The following is a 20,092-nucleotide window of genomic DNA, read 5'->3' as shown; positions in this document are numbered from 1 at the left end:
GTTGTAGTCCAAGTTCTTCTCTTGCCTTCAGAGGGTTTGCCCCCTCTCACTTATGGGCTGTGATCTTGACCCCTCCCTTTTTATACGCGCAGAGTCCGAAGGAGTAACGCCCAAGGAATGAAGCCCGCCGCATTCTGTCACTTGCCCGCGATAAAGGATCTGAGACTGGAGCTGGCAGAAGATTCCCTTTTAAAGTTATCTATCCCCTTCCTGGCCGTCTCTGGGGTGGCGAAGGCTCATCAGCTCCAGCGGGAATGACAGCACGAGGACTGTGGCTGCAAGGGCCGCATTCCTGTTGATTTGTCTCAAGAGGTTTCACACTTCAAAGGTGTGAGAGAAGCACCGAAAAACATCCCCCTTTATCTCTCAGCAGTGCCTCTGGATTCTTGTTCCTTAACGATGGAAACAGTGAGGCAAGTGTTGGACAACTGGCCAGCATGGGCATCGTGGTGGTGTGCCGATATATGAGGGAGGCACTGAGAAAGGATGGAGGAGAATTGGCTGCAGAGCTACCATTAAAGCCAATGACCTAGACACGTAGGGCCAGATCCTCAGCTGGTGTAAATCTTTGGGGCCAGATCTATATAGCTTGACAGTTCCATTAATTCCTGCACCAGCTGAGAATCTGTCCCATTCCTTGCAGACCCAGAACCGTTTAACACTCCTGTCAGTGTGATGACAGTGCTTCCAGCTCCTACTTCCGGAGGCCTGGGATTTCATTGAAGAATGGTGCCAGGAAGGGAGCCGGAGAGGGGTAGTCAAGTGTGTGGGAGGAGAAAAAATTCTTCAGACACTTTTTTTCGAAAAGATCCAGCCTCCTTTTTTGAGCAAAGACTGCAGCCCGGGTGGGAGAGGTGTGTAGGGTGCCAGGGCAATTTTGTATTTCAGACCCGTGTCTTGTAACTGGACTCTGTAAATGGAAGGACAAGACACTGTTGGATTTTGAATGTCCTTTCACGTTTACCACTAGAATACATTAGCAAGTGATTCTGGCGATGTTACTGTCGCATTTAAGGAAGAGTCAGGTGTCATTAGGATAAGGCACGGGGGATTCTGTAGGACTGGGCTCTCCGGCCAGCTGCCTCTGGCTCCCAAGGGGACCTTAGTCAAGTAATGGGATCTCTCTGCCTCAATCTCCCCCTTTTGGTAATGGTGGTGGTAACACTTCTTTCCCTCCTGGGGTGTTGTGAGCTTTAGCTGCTGTTTATAATGCGTGCGAAGAGTCTCGGGTGAGGAAGGGGAGATATTTTCGGAGATATTAAGCTGCTTCCGTGTCTGTGTTATACCAATAAAATAAAAACCAGCAGGATCTTATTAAAGAGGAAAAGGCAAAATACCACATTTATTGTGAATACAGAAAGAATCATAGTAAGCAGTTAGTTATAGCTATAACATTCCATTCAATCTCATATTTATTCACACATTCATTCTTACAAACACACACACACACAGGTTCTGCAAGGTTGTTATCATAGTTACCAGCCTTAGAGTTGCTCATGCCAAGCCACTGGCCAGGTGGCCTGGACATGAGGAGGGAGCAGGGCCTTGTCAGATGCTCATCTGATGCTCCTGGAAGTTGGTTTACGGAATCAGACCCCAAAGTTCTCACTTTCTAGAGTCCACTTTTATAGGAATTTCTTCCTATGCCAGTCTATGGGAATTGCTTCATCATGCTGTTGCTGAATCAATCAGCAGATGACACATTCCTGATGTGTCTGTGCTGCCAGATGTTATCTTGTTCTTTGGTTCTCCCATTCTTGAGGCTGTTGGGTGGATTCCAGTCTGCCCTCCGGGGGGGGGGTCCTCTGGTTATTTCCACTTGATGCCTTCTTCAGCTGATGGACACTGGATTCTTAGGCTGGCACCTCCCTGATCATTCAGTTATTATCCACACCAAGCATCCATCCACATACATCCTCTATCTCTATTTTAATCACAATTGTTAATACAACAAAAGGGTGGGGAGTCTCTGGGTGCTGTTTCTGTTGTTACAGAGTATTGCTTTGAGTCTTTCTCTGTGTGAATTGCTTTGAGAACAAACTTGGTCTTAGAATGTACTAACGCAATTAGCAGCTTGCAAGTTTCACACATAGAGGGAGAGAAACAGTACCAAAAACCAAGAGACCTCTTAATTAGTAATACCCTGGAATTTAAACTATGGGGAATCAAACTCATTTGTGATTTTTATTACAGAACTTCTTTAATATGATCCAACATAATCCCCCTTTTGACACTAAGATTTATAATAGTCAGTGTCACTTTCTGTGTAGCCTATTCCAGAGAAGGTACTATGAGGCAATTTGAGTTTGTGATTCCAATTCATCCCACATACATGATCCTAGTGATGTATCTTTACTACAAGGTTCTGGGGCAACCGGCTAGGTGAGGCACACCCACTTTTGAGGAGTCCATTCGGTACAACCTCTAGTGTCCAATAGCTTCCCTCCCTCCCCAGCCCACTGGCTTGAGGTCCAGGGTAGCCAGAAGGATCCCAGGTGTAATATGGGGAGTGGGTTAACCTTCAATACCTTTGCTTCCAGGGACTGTTGGTGTGCAATTTTGACGACAATTTCTCCCATTAACAAGTCTGGTTTTACAATACTGGAAACATATTGCATTCATTCATATTGATAAGTGTCAAACAATGATCTTTCTTTGTTTTAACAAATGCATCAAACCCTTAATGTTTCCCAATATGACCCAGAACATTTTGTGTTCCAAAGTAGCTAGGGCAAGTATCTGCATTTCAGTGCATCCCATAGCTATGGCTGTGTAGTTTCCTATTTCTAATTTTTTTTTCTTATGCATAAGCCATGTGTTAGTATTAAGCCATTACCAAAGATTCCATCGGCCTTTTAGGTTACCCAAGACCAATTTGGACCAAGTCTACATTGGCATGTACTTGTTTTTGTATCAGGCTGTCCTGTAGCTGGGACAGAGAGCTTAATTTATTTTTAATTATCTGCTGGTCTTTAGTATTTTTTTTTTAAACACACAACAGTGCTAGCAACAAGACAAAACATAGAACACAAAACACAATTTCTATTGTGACAGTAGATTCATGGTATTGGGATGCTCTTCAGCTGGCATCAGCTTTTCCTGATTTTCTGAAAGACAAAAAGAACATGTTTCTACCCCTTTTGGGGCAGCAGATTATTGCTTAAAATATTTCTTTTACAAATACCCTTGCTGATTGCAGGCAAAACAGAAGAATTACCCCCACATTTTCCTGTTTTTGTTCTATAGGCACGCCAGGTTTCAATGGTTTCTATCTTTTAAGAGTTATGGGGAAATTATCCCACTGTTTAGTCATTAAATCTGTGAGGTGGGGTACCTCAGTTTCCCTTCTTATACAGCAGACCAAGTTTATAATGTTTTTCCTGCTGTGTTAAGCTTTAAGTTTATTTACAGGTAATAACTGAGAAGCATCATTACCATATGACCTTAAAGGATTTTTCCAAAAATCATACACACTATACATTGTTACAGGGGTACTTATTATCATTAAATTCTTAAAATTACCTTTCAGAGTAATAGCCGCATTAGTCTGTATTCGCAAAAAGAAAAGGAGTACTTGTGGCACCTTAGAGACTAACCAATTTATTTGAGCATAAGCTTTCGTGAGCTACAGCTCACTTCATCGGATGCATCCGATGAAGAGAGCTGTAGCTCACGAAAGCTTGTGCTCAAATAAATTGGTTAGTCTCTAAGGTGCCACAAGTACTTCTTTTATTTTTTTAAAATTACCTTGTTATCCCATGCCTTTTATTTAGACAATTTGTTTGCTGACCAGGTGTGTCCTTTATCTGCAGCTCCTTTGTGCTGCTATTTCTTTCCTTCCTTTATCATTTAGGTCATTTGCATTTTCACAGACGCTTCCTGCTTTTGGATTTAAAGCCATCAGCAGCTCAGAAACTCTATCTTAAAAGGGACACAATCAACTTTCACCAGAGTTTTGATTACTTTTAACTTCTGCTTCCAAAACACACAGCAATCTGAAAAAGAAAACCCAACCTATTGTGGCTCCCTTTGGAGCCCTAAGAGCATTTTAATTAAGTAGCATTGTATGTTTGCATTTCTTTTACCCTGCGCATGTTCTGGGGCAAATGCACATTCCTTCCATAGTTTAACTTCTATAACATGATCCAGATCCATTTTTACATAAGGTGTAACTATTTCTTTTTATTTGCTTACAGAATTTTCATGTACGTTTATCAAAGTGACAGTCTGATTACTCAGAGCCATTTTAAGGCTCAGTGTTTGTAACACTGCTTCTTTTTGTTTTGTGCACCTCACCCCTGCTGTTGCTTCAGAGGGGCACTGTCTTTTTTAATTTCTTATTTATTTATTTATTTACTACAGCTTTCATCTGCTATTTTGTTACAAAAACAAACAAAAACCAAACAAACAAACAAAAAGAATCCAGAATTTTTTTTTTCTATTCTCCTGATTTTGATTGCCCTGCTGCAGCCAAAACTTAAAAACATTTTAAATTTTGTAAAGCATTGAGTTACCTTTTAAGGGTTAAATGCCAAATCCCAAAGCCAAACAACACTAATTACCTGTGTCTAGCAAAAAGGTCTGTCAGTTTTGCAACTTTGAATTAAAGACTCAAATGGATTTTTAGTGGCATTATTTAAAACAAAAACAAAACCAATTGGTCCTTATAACTTTACATATTTACACACACACAGATAGATACATACACATTTTCTTTTCCTTAACATCCCTTCCACACTGCTCTGTTGTTTTTTTTTTTTTACATCTTACATTCCCTTTATACATTTGAGGCAGTTAAGTTCCAATAGAACTCACTTCTGTTCTTTTAGCAAATTTGATTAAATTGTCCAGTCAAATGATTTTAATCAGATAGTTTATTTTTGCCTGGCTAATTGACAGAAATTCCTTTGGAAAAGGGCCCATTTTTCCTTCAGAATGGCTGCAAAGAAACCAAGAATGCTTTTTCCTTTTTAACATTTTCACAAAGTTTAGCTGCTTAATTCCCTCCAGCCTCTGCAGAGTTAACTTTTTTACTCTCTTTTCTCTTTGTCATCATGCCTGGGGGTGCCGTACATAGGACCTTCTCCCCCTTTACCTGCATCCCTCCAGCCTCTTCAGAGTTAACTTTTTCACTCTTTTTGTATTCCTGGAGTACCTCTTTCACTATTTTCAGCTGGCTTTGGTATTTGTAGCCAGCACCTTTCAATTGTCTGCTCCCTTTTCTGTTTGTGCCTTTTCCTCTTTACATGAAGACAAGTGGAGGGAAGAATCCTTACAGGCCTCCGACAACAACCAAATTGCTGCTGCATCTCTTTTGGCAGCACGAGAAGGTTTGTATATGAAGATATACTGAGCCAATCTATCTTCCAGGTCCGAAATAGTGCAGACATCAGCTAGGGCTTGTTTAGTCCAAGGACTATGCCCAAATTTTTGAAGGATTTGTTTAAAAGGTGTAGTTTCTTTAACAAAAAGTGAGGTTGGAGTTCCTTCTGACTCCATTCCTCCCTCTGGTACTGGCTTACCCTGTTTTCTTTTAAACATCTTAACATGGATATTTCAATCTCTTTGTCACTCCTGGTATTACTTAGCAAGTGACACAGCCTAGATTCTGAAATCATAGCTTAATCTATGTGTTTTTACCCTGCTACCTTCCCGGAGGCTAGCAGGTCCCCTGCTACCTTCCCGGAGGCCAGCAGGTCCGGTTAACCTGTTCTTCCCTGCTACCTTCTCGGAGGCCAGCAGGTCTGGTTTAATCTGTTTCCCCTGCTACCTTCTTGGAGGCCAGCAGGTCCCCTGCTACCTTCCCGGAGGCCAGCAGGTCTGATTAACCTAATAGAAATGCCTAGCTCTATAGAGCTGGCGGTGTGCACACCAATATTTACAATAACTGAGGATTTTTACCAATATTCCCCCTTTCGCAATTCTCCACCAAAATGTTATACCAATAAAATAAAAACCAGCAGGATCTTATTAAAGAGGAAAAGGCAAAATACCACATTTATTGTGAATACAGAAAGAATCATAGTAAGCAGTTAGTTATAGCTATAACATTCCATTCAATCTCATATTTATTCACACATTCATTCCTACAAACACACACACACACAGGTTCTGTAAGGTTGTTATCATAGTTACCAGCCTTAGAGTTGCTCATGCCAAGCCACTGGCCAGGTGGCCTGGACATGAGGAGGGAGCAGGGCCTTGTCAGATGCTCATCTGATGCTCCTGGAAGTTGGTTTACGGAATCAGACCCCAAAGTTCTCACTTTCTAGAGTCCATTTTTATAAGAATTTCTTCCTATGCCAGTCTATGGGAATTACTTCATCATGCTGTTGCTGAATCAATGAGCGGATGACACATTCCTGAGGGCTCCGTGCTGCTAGATGTTATCTTGTTCTTTGGTTCTCCCATTCTTGAGGCTGTTGGGTGGATTCCAGTCTGCCCTCGGGGGGGGCGGGGGGGTCCTCTGGTTATTTCCACTTGATGCCTTCTTCAGCTGATGGACACTGGATTCTTAGGCTGGCACCTCCCTGATCATTCAGTTATTATCCACACCAAGCATCCATCCACATACATCCTCTATCTCTATTTTAATCACAATTGTTAATACAACAAAAGGGTGGGGAGTCTCTGGGTGCTGTTTCTGTTGTTACAGAGTATTGCTTTGAGTCTCTCTCTGTGTGAATTGCTTTGAGAACTTGAGGTCTTAGAATGTACTAACGCAATTAGCAGCTTGCAAGGTTCACACATAGAGGGAGAGAAACAGTACCAAAAACCAAGAGACCTCTTAATTAGTAATACCCTGGAATTTAAACTAGGGCAAATCAAACTCATTTGTGATTTTAATACAGAACTTCTTTAATATGATCCAACATCTGGGCTGAATTGTTACTTGGAATCGAATCCAGGGTGGCTGTTTTTGACATCAGCCCTTGATTTGCTGGGGTAGCTGTTTTCCCCAAGGGCAGCCTGGGGCTAGACAGTCTGCAGGGTGTTTGCCATTCCAAGCTTTGCCGAATCCCTCTCTCCCCTCCGTATCGCCTTACAGGGCTCTCCACCTGAACCCTTTGCAGAGGAGGAGGGGTTCTGGCTCAGTTGCCTGACTACCCACTCCTGGTCTTTAGCTGTAGTTTTAATCCCCAGCCAATCGTGCCACCTCAGTCTTCCCCTTGAGGGGGTCTCTTTAGAGTGTGGGAGAAGTGGTGTGGGGGGGGGGACTTTGCTCTGCTCCAATGCCCATGCTGTGCCCAACAGAATCTCTCCAGCGATTTCAGCCCTTCATTCACTCCGTCCCTTCCCCTAACTGTCTCTGAAAGGTGCCAGGTGAGCGGTCTCCTGAATCTCCAGGCGCCAGCAGCTTCCGTCACACACCCGCACCTCTGCTAGTTAACTAATAAGCCCATGGGGGGTGGCGAATAGGACTCGGTGCTTATGGTGGGGCCCACGTTCTGCCCGTGGAGTGAGTCTAAGCAGCAAAGACTTTAATGTATGCTGCACAAGGGCTTATATTTCCCTCCTAGCCCAGAGCAAGGACTCCAGCTCCCAACCAAAAGACCTTGTGCCATGGAAAGGGCAGCTGGGGGCAATGGGTTTTTCTATGCATATGTGCACCGTACTTCTTAAGTAGAGGCAATGCAAGCCCCGTGCTAAACCACAGTGGAAGTCTATCCAAGAGCCCTTGTGCGTGGAACATCGCCCCTGAATGGATCCATAAGGACCCTGCCCTGTACTGTTTCCAGTCTCCCATCATCACACACCTCTGCCATGATGCCTGTAAGAAATCAGCCACCTAGCAGGGCTAGATTGAGAGGCAGTGTGGGTCTCCCCGTGAGACACACAATTTAAATAGAGGCACTGGGCTGTAAAATCATGTCTGTTTGAAGCTCTTTGTGTGTGTGTCTCTTTTTTACTTTTTGTGTCTCAATCACCTTCTCAGAGTGTAAGCTCTTTGGAGCAAGGACTGGGCCTTCATATGTGTATGTACAGCACCTAGAACTATGGGGCCCTGCTCCTGCCTGGACCTCCGGGACCTACATCACTCTCAATATAAATTAATAACAAAGGTTGGTCTCTAACAAGATTGCATTGGAAACCATGGGGGTACTCTTGTGGGGTCTCAAGATGGGGAATTGCCTAATGAAGGGGGCCTTGTTACATGTGTGACTGCATTCTCTAGCTAGCTAGGTACCCATCAGCGTGGTGCGTAGCTGTCCTGCAGAGAGGCTGGCGCTGGTCCTAGAATCTGGGCAAGAGATGTGCTGTGCTCGTGATGCTGAAGGAAGTGTTCTGCTAGCTAATGCCAGCAGAGAGACAGGTTACAATTTTCAATGCTGGGTGCCTAAAGCCAAGCTCCTAAATCCCATAGACTAGAACTGGCCTGATTATCAGAGGTGCTTGAGCTCTTCGTAATCTCCCTGAGGTCAGTAGAGGCTGCTGGAAGCCCAGTGCCTTTGGAAATTAGGCCATTAATATTTAAGTGCCCAAATATAGTTTTAGGAACCAGGCTTCAGGCAGCCAGGATTGAAAATGGTGACCCTAAGTATTAGCAAGACAAGGTGGGAGAGGTAATATCTTTCATTGGAACAACTTCTGCTGGTGAGAGAGACAAGCTTTCACGCTTACACAGAGCTCTTCTGCAGATCATCTTCCTCAATCCCTTGCATGATGGGGACTTTGTTTGAAGTCATGTAAGAGCTCGGTCTGATGATTATTATTATATGCAGGCTCAGAACAACCATCAGGGAGGTAGTACGTTTCAGCTAGGCTAGATCCAGGGCCCTGGAACTTTGAAGTTTCCTATAAGGATTTTAAAACTAGACCTTGTTGTCCCTAACCTACATAAAGGATCTTTTAGACAAAGAAAAGCAGAGAGTCGGGAGGCAATTTAAGATCTTGCCATACAGTTTAAATTTGTGGTGATGAGCACAAAGTGCAACTCAGGACAGAGCAGAGATCTTGGTGGGAAGGAATTAGAGTCACAGTGAATTGCAGCTGCATAAGTGGCTGGGATTTTGTTTATGGGTATCAGTAAAGTGGATTAAAGGGCTGGAAAAGTGCAGTGAAGAGAGCTGAAAAAAACAAAACAAAAAAACCCTCCAGAGTAACGAGGGACTATCTATATTTTCAAATATGCTGCAAACCCAGTAACACTGGTCTACTCTCTATAGTACCTTTCACCCAACTCTCTGAACTTGGTTAATTCTGCCTCACAAACCCTCCTTTCAGGTAGGAAAGTATTAGTGTACCTACTGTTAGGTGAGGAAACTGATGCACAGAGCAGGGAAGTGACTTACCCAAAACACGTGTGGGAATGGGTTTGAGAGCCCTAACCACTACACAGCACTGCCTCTTTGGGGCTGATCTTCTCCAGAGCAGACCGTGACCTGTCTGGGTCTGGTCACTGTGTCGGTGACACTCCAATGGACTCCGTCGAGCAGTTTGGCGGTTGCCAAGCACTTTAGGGGATAATTTCTTTGTCATGTAGAATCCATCAATGCTAAAGGTTTTCCTGATTTATATTTCCCAAACTGTCTCCTCTCAGAACTGGCTCTGACATGTCCCTGGGGGAGTTTTGCAGTTTGGTGTGTTTATATGTGTAGCAATAAAAACCCAGCCCCAGCAAGATGCTTTTCCTAGACAAAAAGAAAAGGAGTACTTGTGGCACCTTAGAGACTAACCAATTTATTTGAGCATGAGCTTTCGTGAGCTACAGCTCACTTCATCAGATGCATACCGTGGAAACTGCAGCAGACTTTATATATACACAGAGAATATGAAACAATACCTCCTCCCACCCCACTGTCCTGCTGGTAATAGCTTATCTAAAGGAATCATCAGGTTAGGCCATTTCCAGCACAAATCCAGGTTTTCTCACCCTCCACCCCCCCACACAAATTCACTCTCCTGCTGGTGATAGCCCATCCAAAGTGACAACTCTTTACACAATGTGCATGATAATCAAGTTAGGCCATTTCCTGCACAAATCCAGGTTCTCTCACTTCCTCACCCCCCTCCAAAAACCCACCCCCATACACACACAAACTCACTCTCCTGCTGGTAATAGCTCATCCAAACTGACCACTCTCCAAGTTTAAATCCAAGTTAAACCAGAACATCTGGGGGGGGGGGTAGGAAAAAACAAGAGGAAATAGGCTACCTTGCATAATGACTTAGCCACTCCCAGTCTCTATTTAAGCCTAAATTAATAGTATCCAATTTGCAAATGAATTCCAATTCAGCAGTTTCTCGCTGGAGTCTGGATTTGAAGTTTTTTTGTTTTAAGATAGCGACCTTCATGTCTGTGATTGCGTGACCAGAGAAATTGAAGTGTTCTCCGACTGGTTTATGAATGTTATAATTCTTGACATCTGATTTGTGTCCATTTATTCTTTTACGTAGAGACTGTCCAGTTTGACCAATGTACATGGCAGAGGGGCATTGCTGGCACATGATGGCATAAATCACATTGGTGGATGTGCAGGTGAACGAGCCTCTGATAGTGTGGCTGATGTTACTAGGCCCTGTGATGGTGTCCCCTGAATAGATATGTGGGCACAATTGGCAACGGGCTGGTTCTCCCAAACTGCAGGATCTATTAACCCAGCAAACACAGTCTTGTTCCACCAGGAACTGGCTTGCTGTTGTTACTGGAGCCACCTGGCTTTAGGTCAGGCAGCTCAGACTCTTCCTTCCATATTTAGCACATTCCACTGACTTTATTAGTATTTTGCCTCTGGGGGGGGGCTGAATGGGGAGGAATAATTTTCAAAGCCTCGATGTGTCTCCAGAGGTTTTGCTTGACTGGGTGACATGCAGATCCAGCAAGGACGGGATTGATTGCTAGAGCTGGGGTTGTTATTACCTTCCCTTCCCCTGGAGCACCTCACATGGGGTCACTCTGAGGCATGGGGCTGGTTTCTGGCAGCTCCCGCCTGTCTCGCTACTGTCGGGTAAGTGGATGGGTAGGATAGGGCTGTTTATGAAATGCCCTCCTCTGAGAGAAACATCAGGTAGGCTTCGTGTGGTATATTGCTTTTGTGCCCGTTGAAGACAATGGCAGAATACCCATTCACTCCAATGGGCCCAGTGGAGCTAGACCCCTTTATATGTGATAGTCATGAAAGGTGCCTCATGATTGCACCAGAAAATGAAGTCCCCGGGGCTGGTGCAGCAGGGCCAGCGTACTCCATGCTGACCCTCCAGGAGGAACCACCTCTAGGGATGAAAATGGAGTTTACTCATCCATCTATGCTTGTCATCTCCACTGAGATTGCTAATGAGAGAGGTGGGAGGCCAGGCTGTCTCAGTAAGGAAGCAGGGACTGGGAGTATAAAACCATTTCATAGGATAGAATAGTTCAGGGGTGGGGGGTCTCCCCCAAGCTCTGCGTGCCCCCAAACCAAACTCCACCCACTGGTGATACCACTCACAGTAGATTGTGCATAACACAGCTGTCCTTCTGCCGGGAGTGCTTTCAGCAGCAGCAAAGTTGTTCCAGTGACATTTGAATTATCCTCCTCATCGCCAGGATGCAAAGTTAATGCTCCATTCAGATCAATGCTTTGAGCAGGGGGTGGGACTAGATGACCTCCTGAGGTCCCTTCCAACCCTGATATTCTATGATTCTCTGAATAGGGGGCAGTTCAGAGCTATTGCACTGGCTGTGAGCAGACTCAGGCAGACATCATGGCTTCAGCTACACTCAGTTCCCAAGCTGGGGTTTTAAAATGAAACCACAGATGCTGGATCACAAGATGGCAATACCGTCCCTTCACCCCACCAAAGAAACCTGGCTGTTCTGCCACTGTGAGCCAGTCCAATTTGATCCCAGCAGAAAAGCATTAAAAGCTTTCATTGAAAACCAAATACTCATCTGTGATACAAACTGAGCAGAGCTATGGGCATTAGGCACCCAAATACCTTTGAGGGTCTGGGACCAGGTGACTCATCATTCTGTTTGCATGAACAATCTAATTCTTATAAGAATCTTCTTTAACTGACGTGCCCAGAACAAAATGTCCATCTAGCTCTTAAACTTCATTTCCCAGAATGCCAGTGGCCAAGGGTCAGAGTTCACATACTCCTTTCCAAGTATAAAAGCTCCAGCCTCTGTGTGTAACTCCATTACAGGGTGTTTCTGCTACCACAATAATAGTGAGGCAATGAAGCAACATTGCTCCAGCTGTCTCTGATCATCCCATGGCACAATCAGTCACGTAATCAGCTTTACCAACACAACAAGGTACTTTCTTGACAATTAATGCGGGGGGGCAGCTCACCTAGCTGGTCTCATATTTACTCTTCCCAGCATTAATGCCTTTGGTACTCAAAGCATCTCAATATGTATTGGTGTAAATATCTCTCTTTCCCCAGTGTATTCTCTGTCTGGGTTAGCTGGGGTCACACCAGCTTAAAAGGAAAAAATTGCTGGCTGGTAAGGGAGGGTAGAACAGGATACCCCTTCTCCTTACGCCTGCATGTGTATTGGTGGTGACCCGAGTTCTCCGTCCCATATCTCCCAACCCCTCTCATCCAGGCAGTTACTGGATACTATTATTCTAGCAAAACCCAAGTAAATGTCCCAATGTAAAAGGCCTGGTTTACACTTAAAAGTTAGGTTCCCCTAGCTATGGCACTCAGAGGTGAGACAAGTTCACACCCCTGCCAGGCAGCTGTAAGCTATGCCCTGCTGTAGACCTGGCGAGGCTTGTTGACCAGGGTACAGCTGCTCAGAGAGGTGGACTACCTGCAGCAATGGAGAAATGCCTTCTGTCACTGCAGGATGCATTTATGCTCCAGCAGTAGGGCCATAGCTAAGCTGCTGTAGCAGAGCCAGGAGCCTAGTTCAGTAAGGAGAGGCTCTTGCGTTTTGCAGCCAGCCGGTGATTGTGCTGCATTGCGCAGTTAGGAAATGAAGTGAGACCAACAGCTCACTTCAGGCAAGCCATTGGACAGGTCATGTGCTTACAGCTTCTGTTGCTTCTGCCCTGTGTGGGATTTGAACTACAGGCCTGGATGTGGAAACAGAACTCCGCAGCCCATTATGAACACCCCAGGTCATCCCATCCTCTGTTACCCCTTTGAATATTTATTGCAGCGGGGTTGTCAGTGCCCCACCCGTAGGACCACTGGAGTAGTGGCACAAGGGTAGGCAGAGTTGGAAAAGGCCTCACATCATTGGTGGGAAGAGCATGGGCTAGAACCATAGACTAGAGTTGTGCTCGCTTCCTGAGAGGACCCTCATCAGGGCTAAGAAACAGGTGAGAGAGATCCGGTTACCATGGGCACTGGATAGCTGGCATTGCTTCCTCTGTGTAAACAGAGGGACACGGACGTCAGATAAGAGTACGTCTACCCAGCAGCCAGGAGCATGCTTCCCAGTGCAGGTAGACAGAGGCTCTTCCTCAGCTCAGGTTAGCGTGCTGAAAATGGCAGTGTGGCTGCAGCATGGGTGGTGGCTTGCCCGCCCCTCAAGTACGTGCAGGAGTGGCGAGCCCAAGCTGCTGCCTGCACAGCTAGTTTTAGTGGGTAGACAGACACTGTGTCGCTGCTGGGTAGACGCACCCTAAGGAAGTAAATTGTGAAACCTCCTCTGTTTAATAGAAAGGAAATGAATTCCCGAGCCCACAGCTCTTCAGTTCAGAGCTACCGCGAAGTAACAGCCCCGACTAGTCCCGGACCATGGTATGGACAAAGACCCCTGCTTTGATACTGTTACCTTGTGTTCCTGGGTCTTTTCTGTTCGTGGCCTTGTGTTGGGGGTGATGTTACCAGCGTGGATTGTCGGTGGGAAGAAGCAGCTCTTCCTAACACAAAAATCACATCGCTCTAGGGTTGTTGTTGAACTGGGGCAATGTATCATTGGGCAGCATGTTACTGATCTTGCCCCCTGGTACGAGTCACTAGTCCAAATGCAGCCGGGGGTAAGTGGGTGCAAGTCGAGTGGCAATCTCTGTGCCAATGTAAGCAGTAATATAAAGGGTGTCCGTTGAACATCGGGGACAGTTGGTCAGAACCCCGGTGTAGCTGGCTGGGTAGCATAACTCATACGGATCTGCCATGCTGAAGACGTGTGAAACGCGCAGGCTGAGAAGAAGGGGGATGGTGAAGTGTAGCAGGAAAAGCAGCTAGCAGGAGGGTGTGAGACAAAGCAAACCAATCCACATCCTTTCATTTATGGTTGCACCCTTTGGGCCACCTTTAATCTCAGTGTGAGCAAGTATAATTCCCAGGTAGCTTGACTTTCTCCAGCATAACTCTATCACCTTCAGTGGGGTTACTCCTGTTTTCCACTGGTGTGCTGGAGATCATGGTTAGACCTGCTGGGCCAAATACATTGCAGCAGCAGTGCAGAGACCAATGTCTTGCTGTTCCATTAGCCAGAACTGTCTTTGGGGTGTGTTGTGAGGAAAAGATGCCGGGGCCAAGATTTTCAGAAATTGGTGCCTAAAGTTTGGCACCCAAATAAGTAGCCTTATTTCCAAAAGTGCGTGGAACCCATTAGGCACTTTTGGAAATAAGGCTACTTATTTAGCCTATGAGCTTGATTTAGGTGCCTAACCATGGACTTAGGGGCCTAATTTTAGATAGCTTTTTTTTTTTTTTTTTAAATCTTGGGCTGGGTCTGATTCAGATCATGGGTGTAAATCAGGAGTTAAATCCATTGAGGTCAGCAACTACATGAGCCTAAATGAAATCAGGATCAAGCCCACAGTATGCATATGGCAGTGATTATGGGCGAGGGGGTGTCCACTGAAGCTGGCCAACGTTAAACAGAAACAGCTGCAGAATCATGGTAATCGAACCTGCCGAGTTCAGAAACCTTGCCCCCAGACCCTGGAAACTCTGATGTAAAGTCCCAAAAGTCCTGCCTCAAACCGAATGTGTTAATGCTGCAAATGCCACACTTGGACTGTGAATCTAAAAGCAGCTGATAATGGCTTTCTCCCTTGGTGCTTAGAGCCTTAATTTGGTCCGCGCAGTTAAACACAAGCAATTATCCATCCTCCACCGCCCCTAAGTATTTTACAAACTGACTCCTAGTGATAGAAAATCTCTGTCCTGTCTCATAGATTCATAGAAGGTTAGGGTTGGAAGGGACCTCAGGAGGTCATCTAGTCCAACCCCCTGCTTGAAGCAGGACCAATCCCTCATTTTTGCTCCAGATCCCTAAATGGCTCCCTCAGGGATTGAACTCACAACCCTGGGTTTAGCAGGCCAATGCTCAAACCACTGAGCTATCCGTCTCCCAAGCGCATTGCTTTTGAGTCTCTAGACTGTGAGATCCTGCCTCACCGGTGGCAGTGCACCTAATAAAATGTAAGCGTTTGAATTCAGGAAATACATGGATTTTTTTTAATGCAACAGACAGGAAAAAAAATTCAACATAAAAGACTAATGTGTTAGTTTTATTTGAACATGATTTTTTTTTTGGTGCTAAAGTAAGAAATGTTCTTATAAAACATCAAATAAATAAATAAATAAATAAAAATAAATAGGAATAACTTCTCCACAAGAGTTTAGAAAGCATATGGAAAGCGTCCTGGGAGACAGCGGCACTGTAACACGGCGTTCTTCAGGGCACTGGAGAGTCACCTTAATTCTTCCTGAAACCTGCAAGCAAGTCACAAAATAAGAGTTATGGCAGGAAAATGGAGAGACCTTGAACGCACTTTGCTCTGTCTTGCAGTGTTTGCCATTCCCATCCTAGGTCTGTGCTTTGAAAATCAAATCCCCAAGCTGCGTCCTTTTATTAAAACACAGAAGGTGGTTTTGTTGGGTGACCTTTGGCAAACCACTTTGCCTTGCTGTACCTCAGTTTTCCCATGGGAATGGAATGAGACTTTATTGTAAAGCACATTAAGATCCATGGATGAAAATCACGAAATCAGAGCTGAGCAGTATTGTTAAATCCTGGCTTAATATAAATTGTCTGGGGAAAGGAGGGTTTAAAGAAAGATGCTTCTCTGTGATGGTGTCAGAAATCATTACCAGGGCTGCTTTTAAAGGACAATGTCAGTTTAAAAATTATAACTAGGCTTGGAAGGATTAGATTTTTATCGGTAAATGTCGGTAGATGTCAGTTTCACTGACACAAACAAACAAACAAAAAATACTGCCATGGATTAATCATTGAAATTTACAGCTAAGCAAAGTAAGATGCTGCTTGAGAACTTACTGGAGTTTGATTTAAGGATATTTGATATGTTTTGACATGTGATGTTGACAGCTTGTGTTCCTGACGGTTACAAAACTTTAACTTTTGAATCTCTGTGTCTGCTGTCATAAATTGTCTGTCCCCTCCCCCTGTTAATTTCCTGCCACTTAAAATTTAAAGAATGAAAATGCTTAAAAATAAACATCTATTTTTTTTTAGAATTCCAACTGAGAATATCAAATTCTGCCAAGCCTAATTATCATAAAACAAACTTACTTATTTTGTTACTTATAACCACCGTAGATTATTAAAAATAGGGCTAGCTCCTCAGCTGCTGTTAATCAGCGTGGCTCTGTTGAGTTAATGAAGCCAGTTTACACCAGCTGAGGATCTGGCTCTTAAAACTGTAAAAATCTTAGGTCATGTCCGCCCCAGGAGTGCTTCGTCTGTATAGTACACTGGTATTTTCCTGTACCAGTAAAGTGCTGGGCTTTTGCCGGCATAATTTATTCCAACCCGTTCCTCCTCTCCGTCCTGAGCAAAACAAGCTCTGCCCATAAAAGCACAGCTTCGCTGAGATAACTGCATCTGTACCAGTGGCCTTTTCTGGCACAACTCGGTCGGTCACAAATCATACCTCATCCCGCCCTGAGCGACACAGCCATGCCAGCGGAAGTCTGTAGTGTGACCAAAATTACTAAATTACTTCTCCCCATTTCTGTGGTTGGGTTTACACTTCGTACTTTGCTCAGATCAGTCAATGAAACAGACTAGTTCGTCTAATTTTCTCAGGTTCTCGTGCCCTGGCTTAAAGCTGCAATGACTCGTTTGCAATCACCGTTAAATCCAAACCAAACACTTATACTGAGATTCTTCTAAACAAATGTCACTGGAACACTTTTATTGTAAATGTTTTCCTTTTTTTTAATTTTTATTTTTTAAAAGCAAAAGCCTAATTCAGGCCTACGCTAATGTGCATCATTTCTTTAAAAGCAAGACGTCTTTGGTAGCAGAAGCATCTCTCTATCCAGGTTTTTATGCTGTGCCTATCACCGTGGTATCCAAGCACCTTGCCATGTCCCTATGCTATTAATATCACTATTTAAATAAGTGTACTTAGTGGCACTAATTTGCATGATGATGTGCAAAAATAGGCTACGATACTGCATATGGTCCCTTGTGCCCATGCGGCTCTCAGCTGAAGAGATCCAACGGCACGATCAGAGCCATAGACAAGAAGGTCCTCACTACATAGAGTCTCGATAAGGTGAGATAAACTTTGGGCAGGACACAGGCTGCCAGTTCAGGAGAAGGAGGGTGAGGTGGGTTTCAAGGCTGGATTTGGAAAAGGGAGCCTGGTTCAAGGGGGCTGTTCTAGACCTAGGGGTAGATGGTAAAAGGCCCAAAGACAAGAGCTGGGAAAGGACAGGAAGAGCAGCTCAGGCAAAAGGAGTGAGATGTGTAATGAGCAGAAAGGGGGGGAAATGGGAATGAGAACAGATGACAGGGTGGTCTGACAGGACAGGGATGTCCGTTGGGTTGTCTCTAGGCTGTAAGGTCCATTCAGATATCATCTTTTTGTTCTGAGTTTGTACAGCGCCTAACACAATTGGGGGGCTGGTCCATGACTAGGCCTCCTAGGAGCTACGGTAACCCACATAAATAATAATCCATTTATAATGAGTTGGGTTAGGAGGGACTCACCATTGCAGCCCATTCCGCTCAGAGAGCCGATCCTGTCAATTCTTCTCCCAAAGCAGCCTGAGTCTCTCATCATCTTGGGAGCTTTTAGCCCCCTCAGTTGCTTGAGGATGGGGTCCCTATAGGACAGAGGGGCGCTGGGGGCTGGCCTGGGCTCAGGCTGCTGGTCACTGCTGTCATCGAAGAGTTCTGGTGGAGTCTCTTGCTGAGCTTCGGGCTCCTGAAGATCAGGGTTGGACTCCAGGGCCTCCATCAGTGAGAATTTGTCCTCCAGCCTCTCCAATAGAGCCTGCGAGAGAAGGGCGCAGACTGAAACACCCGTCCCTGTGGATTTCCCCCTTGCCTTCCTACCCACTCAACCTTTGCCTAACCTCTGAAACTAGCAGTCATCCCATTGCCACAGGGCCTGGGGAGACGGTGTGCAAGGCTGGGCTGTAGGGTCACCTCTGTCCTCTTTGTCCAACCCAGACCCTGCAGTCTTGTCACTCTGCCCCTGTGTGAGCACATACTCAGGGGGTTGGGCAGGGTTGTGCTTGGGTGGCTAGCCTGAGCCCCCTTCCCCACCCCAGCCACACTGCTATTTTTAGCATCCTGGCTCCAGTAGAGCTAGCACATCTGTCTACCCCCGCTGAGAAGCACCCTCCCCGGTGCTGTGTAGACATCCCCTAAGATGGAAGGGGTGGTTCACTGCCTCTATGTCCCTTTGGGTCCACCTCTGCTCCAGGTTCTTAGCTTCTTAGCTAGCAGCAGTGACCTGCAGTGCTCCTCTGTAGCTGGCCAAAAAGCTGCCAGCTTTCCCATTCTTTTGCAGACCTCAGAAGGGGTCACCCACAGCTGTCACCTGCCAGGCTGTTGCGAGGGGCTTTACGGAGAGAAACTCTTGATCTCCCCCAGAAGCTGCCCTTGGTGTCGAACAGTGTTGCTCCCCCCTACGGTAGCGTGGGGTGCACGCACCTAGAAAGCCTGCACGCAAGTCTTTGCACTGGCTTCCTGCTCACTTCTGAGGATCACTCATCACTCAAGATGAGTTTTAAAGCCCTGAATAACGTGGAATCAGGTTTCACTTTCAGGGCAGCTCAGAACAGCTCAGAGCCTCTTGCTGTCCCTTCCTAGGGTTCAACCCCCTGCAGGAGCCGCTACCTTCTGGAGGGTGCTGTCTGTGGGATTCTCTCCTCTGGGCACTTTGTGGGAGCCAGAACCTAGCTACGAGGCTCTATGCAAAATTTAGCAGTTTGGCTTAACTTTTGCCTGTTTTATTCTGGGGGGTTATTCTAATACTTTTAGGGAGCTTGTTCTTTAAGGGCTTGGACCGGTGCAGGGCTGCTCATGCCGGTCCCAATCCAGCAAAGCACTTAAGCACATGCTTAAGCAAATGTATAATCCTATTGAAGTCACTGGGATCCTTCATCATGCAGGATGGAACCTGAATGTTGGTTGCTATGGCAATGGACACTATAAATCCCACAGGTGCATAATAGTTCCCCAGCTCTGGGGGCTTTTCTGAGGGAGTCCAGCTCTGTGATCAAACCATTCATTTTTTAAAAGTAATGGATCTTCTAAAAGTTCCCACCCATCTGCCCCAATCCCTTGCTCATCTCCTGCCCATGCAAGCCCTGGGTCTTTCCTCGTGTTTCCCAAATGTGAATGCACACACTGTCTTCTGCTTCGGTGCACCTGTACCTTAGCAAAAGAAATCGTATGAGGGACCTCATCTCAAAAAACCTATTGTCTCCTCTTATAAAGCTACACTGATCCCTTTATAATTCCTTCTAGAGGAGTGTCCCTAAGTTCTATTAGAGCCTTAAGGAGAGACAGTTTCTGTATTGAAGAGGCAGATGTTCCATAGCCTCAGGACCCTCTTCTTCCCTGCCACCACCAAGGATCATCAGATGAACCCACTAGCTGAAGGGATCAGTCCCTCAAGGGTTCTGGGTTCTCTGAAGTGAGAGCCCCGTCTTCATATGGTTTAGAGCTGACTGTGCAAACCGTCTTAAGCTGGCTTGTCCCCTGTGAGTCTATGCTGGCTACACTACTGCACTGGAGAATGGTGTTGGCATCACACCGCGCTCGGCTGAACCCTAGGAAGTCTAACAACACAAAGCAAAGAGTCCTCACCTCCATGCTGGCCAGTTCTTTGGCAGGGCTGAGGCCGTAGATGGGGTTGGTTCTGCTGGACTGGAACTGGATGAGCAGCAGCAACAGGATCCCGCAGGAAAATGAACCTTTAGTGTCCAT

General features: G+C 45.5%; 1 protein-coding gene across 1 annotated transcript; it reads right to left on the bottom strand.

The window, feature by feature from the left end:
• Nucleotides 1–15,595: 15,595 nt before the first annotated feature.
• On the bottom strand, nucleotides 15,596–20,092 carry LOC144277059 (natriuretic peptides A-like). The gene is made up of 3 exons (XM_077837583.1): nucleotides 19,973–20,092; nucleotides 17,861–18,146; nucleotides 15,596–15,612 (listed from the first exon to the last, which is right to left on the bottom strand). Exons 1-3 carry the CDS (start codon nucleotides 20,090–20,092, stop codon nucleotides 15,596–15,598), a joined length of 423 nt encoding a protein of 140 aa, XP_077693709.1.

The sequence above is a fragment of the Eretmochelys imbricata genome, chromosome 18, assembly GCF_965152235.1.
Source record: "Eretmochelys imbricata isolate rEreImb1 chromosome 18, rEreImb1.hap1, whole genome shotgun sequence".
Classification (NCBI taxonomy): domain Eukaryota; kingdom Metazoa; phylum Chordata; order Testudines; family Cheloniidae; genus Eretmochelys; species Eretmochelys imbricata.
Note: the sequence above shows the minus strand (reverse complement) of the source record. Positions and strands in the feature narration are given on the sequence as shown.